The sequence below is a fragment of the Artemia franciscana genome, chromosome 4, assembly GCF_032884065.1.
Source record: "Artemia franciscana chromosome 4, ASM3288406v1, whole genome shotgun sequence".
NCBI classification, from domain to species: Eukaryota; Metazoa; Arthropoda; class Branchiopoda; order Anostraca; family Artemiidae; genus Artemia; species Artemia franciscana.
In genome coordinates, this window is record NC_088866.1 from 55,067,946 (window position 1) to 55,072,418 (window position 4,473).

The 4,473-nt window shown below is 34.8% G+C and overlaps 1 protein-coding gene across 1 annotated transcript in view; it reads left to right on the forward strand.

The window, feature by feature from the left end:
- The window catches only part of LOC136025794 (uncharacterized), a 51,740-nt gene extending 47,515 nt beyond the window's left edge, over positions 1-4,225 (forward strand). The window contains exons 8-10 of the mRNA XM_065701785.1: positions 1,631-1,722; positions 2,308-2,496; positions 4,047-4,225. Of these exons, the coding sequence (XP_065557857.1) occupies positions 1,631-1,722; positions 2,308-2,496; positions 4,047-4,225 (460 nt within the window). The remainder of the gene's footprint in view (positions 1-1,630; positions 1,723-2,307; positions 2,497-4,046) is intronic.
- Positions 4,226-4,473: the final 248 nt, after the last annotated feature.

Below are 4,473 nucleotides of genomic sequence, written 5' to 3' on the forward strand. Positions count from 1 at the left end.
TAAAACAATACTTTTATATCATGCATATCAGCTTAGTCTTCAGCTATATATTAGCTTAGTATTTATCATGAGGTTGAGTTAAACAATAGCTATACTTCCTTATTTCTATATGTAAATACTATATTATATTCTTCTACACTTTATAAAACACTCTAAATTCTATATAATCCTCAATATTATACACTTCCATGACGAAATTTTTCCATTTTTTTTAAACATTTTCTCTTTTTCTCGGTTCTAAAAAATTATATACTTCCTTATTTCTTTAGAAAATGACAAAATTCTTCCCCCTTTGTTTCTACGTAAATAATTAGGCTTTTTTACGTTCTCATCGAACATCACTAGTGCTTCTAGTGTCTCTTTGACAATTACTGTCTCATTTTTGGATTCTTTCATCCACCTCAGTTTCCCCGAAACTAGTTATTTTTTTGAATCAACCGTAAATAAAATCACTTTCCCAATGCCAAATAAAGGCATTCCCTCTCCAATATTAGGGAAAAGGCACGCTGCCTGTAGTTGAGCTAATTGCAATAGGTTTAATGACTACAAAGAAGAAACTATTTCTTATAAAGCACTTTTTTTATCATATTTGATACTCTTAAGCAGGGCCGTATTCAGAAATTTTATTCAGGGAGGGGTTTTTTGGGGGGAAGGGTACAGAAAGAACTTTAAAAGCACATTAAAAATTTGCTTATATACATTTTCGTTACGTTTTTACGAAAACAAACATTTCGGGGGGAAATGTCAAACCCCCTAGCCCCTCCCCCTGGATACGGCCTTGCTTTTAAGGTCTAAATTCATTGTGCAAGTTTTGATATTCTATCTTTCTACGAAAACTTGCCAATCATTTGGTAGCTTAGATTCAGTTCTAACTATCGAATGGATTTTTTGAAATTTGAAATTTTTTGAATTTTTTTTTTTTAAATACGATGCAAATTGGTAGAAAATCATTGAAAAAAGGAATAAGTTCCGTATTTTTAAGCAAGTTTAGACCCTTCTCTAAGAAATTCTGACTTGGGGAACGGATACATCAGAGGTTGATGAATCCCAAAATCATAATATCTTGTCCTTTTGGTACAAGCTATAGCTGTAAATTGTCGCAAAATCGCTTGCTTAAGAAGGACAATTTGAAAAAATTCTTGAAACAATTTAGGAAGCTTCTTAGCTTTCTCCAAGCACTAGGAAACTAAGAAGAGTCGATGTTATTTTATTTATTCATACCAACAATAGCCTATTTTCCATAAAAAAGATTTCCCAAAAATCGTTCCAGGTGATCTTTCCATATAAAAAATGAAACAGCGTTGTTTTCATCCGTGCAGCTTTGTTCTGTTTTTTGTCATTTCGTGAGTATCAGCAGTCATGGGGATTAATAAAAGCACTCGAACTAAGGTTTTGCAGCAACCAAAACGTAGAAAGACAAAGAAAAAACTGTGAAATTTTTTTCGACGCTGTAGGAACCCTAACGAGACAGCGCATTGGCTTTACGATAACTAAACAACAAAACGGCAATTTGTTTAAATCGTTCAGCTTCTAGCGAGATACGTGAAAGCTCTTGATATCGGATATAGACCATACAAATTTACTTATTTACCAACAATTCCCCATAACAAGTTCATTGACTTTATTTCAGCAGAAATCAGGGAGAAGGTCCTCGAAGTTTTGGATTCAGAATTTTATTCTCGGATACAATACCCAATGCTTCACATATTGATAAGCTTGCAGGTGTGATCTAAGACACCAGTTCGGAAGGGACACATAGAAAGAGACTATTATATGTTAGCGAGGCTAATGACGAAAACAGGTAGGGTACGGCAGAAAGTATAATAGGAGCATTGTCAAGGAGAAAATTCCTTCGGACACATGAGCTTTCTGGTCTTATGACTAGGCAAGTCCGATGTCCTGTCAACTTGATGGAGCCCAGTAGAAAATATCTGAACGTCTTTATCGTCATGTGCCCTATATTCTCTGACAGGCCCACAGACTAAACTTTACTATAGAACATAATGGCAATTCATCTCTTTGGATACTTTAGCTTTCCAACATACTTGACAAAATATACGTGTTCTTCACTTCATATACAAAGCATTTTATCACCCTTAAAATAAAATTCTCTTCGATTGAAAACAGCCCTAATCTCCGGAACTTAACATGGGCTCAGTAAACTGCAATGACTGAAACCATACAAGCAGTAGTCACTTAGTTTGAAGCAATAGTTTCAGCCATTTGTGAAACATAACAGTTAAATAACACTGGTGTGAAGTCGAAAGAACAAGCTATGAAAAAAATTATGAAAAAATTATGTATAAGATCAGGATAGCAACAGAAAATTTGAAGAAGAGGAGATTAACATCATTGATGCAACAGAGATGCTAGAAGCTATGAAGAAACTTTGCGAAATAGTATTGGAGGATGGAATGAGCTATTTCGTTGACAGTGTAAAGGAGTTTGCCAGAATGAGAGAAGTCGATCCAGAGGCAGTTCTCGTCAAAAACCATCGTTGGTGACTTGGACCATCTCGTTTTGACGGTCGAGATGAGAGTCAAGCCGAGACCTCAAAGTATCAGTTCTATATATAACATTTTAGAATCTTGCTCAAAAGGTTAACTACAATGATAGAAGATAATCTCAGAGTTTGTCTTGTTAATTTCCAGGCATTTTTATCCTAACTTTAACCTCCTTTAAAAAAGAAGATTTCAGTTGCAAATATTGAGCTAGCAACAATGTTTTTTTTTTTTTTCAAACGAAGAAACACATCCATATTTTAATGCTTTTCAAGCAGAGCTTGAATTTCTGCTTCAGTTTTGCCATGGTGCTACTTGCTTCAGAGAAGTCCTAGGTGAAGAAAATTGCCGACGACACCAGCTTAAGCAAGCATATCGTATTTGCAAATTGGCTACGAGAGCACCTATTGCAGATGCTCCAGCCAAAAAAAAAAACATTTAGGAAGCTCAACTTTATTAAGAATTTGCTGAGAACTGCCATGGTTGACTTTTGACTAGATTCCTTATGTTAGTGGCGAATGAGAAAGACCTCGCCGAAGCCACTGACTTAAACAAGATTGTCCAGCCGTGATCCACTTTGAAGAACAGGCAAATACAACCATAGCTGTCCTTAGTTACGCATGATGTATTCCGTTTTAGCTTCTTGTTTGTTTCCGTTGATAAGCATAAATAATAGCAAGTTAATTATAATAAATTTTCACAGGTCGTATAATGTGAACTAAGAGTCGTTTATATGATGGGATCTCACCTCTGGCCTTGTTCCTTCGAGCCATCCCTGCCCCAAAATGCTAAGATGCAACAACTGATCATATATATGTGTGCGTGTATGCATATATGCGTATATATATATATATATATATATATATATATATATATATATATATATATATATATATATATATATATATATATATATATATATATACATATATATATATACATGTATATATATATATATATATATATATATATATATATATATATATATATATATATATATATATATATATATATATATATATATATATATATAGTTCCTTGAGTTACTAACTTTCTTCCAGTAATGATTTTAAATGCATGGTGAAGCAGAACACCATCGTAGGAGCATCAGGAAGACAACTGCAGCAGTGCCTGAGATACAGATCTATGGACAACGGCTTCTGCAAAAGGCTACCTCGACCCTTTCGAGGTACCTGCAAAACTAGGAACCTTGCGGTCAAGTCTATCCCACTTGAGAAGTGGATAGAAGTACATAGAATAGGTAGAATAGGTACTTGAGAAGTACCTATTAATAATAGGAAAACCTTAATTAAACTGCTGTATAGGAAAGGTGATAGCAGTGAATGTCGTAATTATCAAGGCATTAGTTTGATCTCTTTAGGTAGCAAATTACTTAGTAACATGATACTTTTTTCACTCAGAGATGCTGTAGACAAAGTTATAAGCGAAGAAAAATGCGGTTTTTGAAAAGATAGAGGACGTGTCGATAAGCTTTAACTCTGAGGTTAATAATTGAGAAGTGTCTGAGTTATCAAACATCTTTAGTCCTCAGCCTTATAGATTACGAACAAACGCTCGACGCTGTTGATAGAAGAGCTTTAGCGAATGTCTTATATTTGTATGGTATACCAGACAAATACATTGAAGTGATGAGTGCTATGTACGAGAATAATACTGCTGCAGTTCAGGTAGGAAATGATGTTAGCAGCTGGGTCCGTATTTAATCAGGAGTTAAGCAGGGTTGTGTTCTATCCCCCTTTATATAGATCATTTTGATGGACTTCGTCTTAAGGACCAAAGAAAAGGCAATGGGAGACCACGGATGCAAATGGGGACAAAAAGCTCTCCTGGACTTAAATTATGCTGATGATTTAAGCACCGAAGATGAATGTGGGAGCAAATTGAATGAACTTTTAGAGGTTTTGTGAGTTCAGGGTGCTAGAATAGGTTTGAGAATTAACGTTAAGAAGAC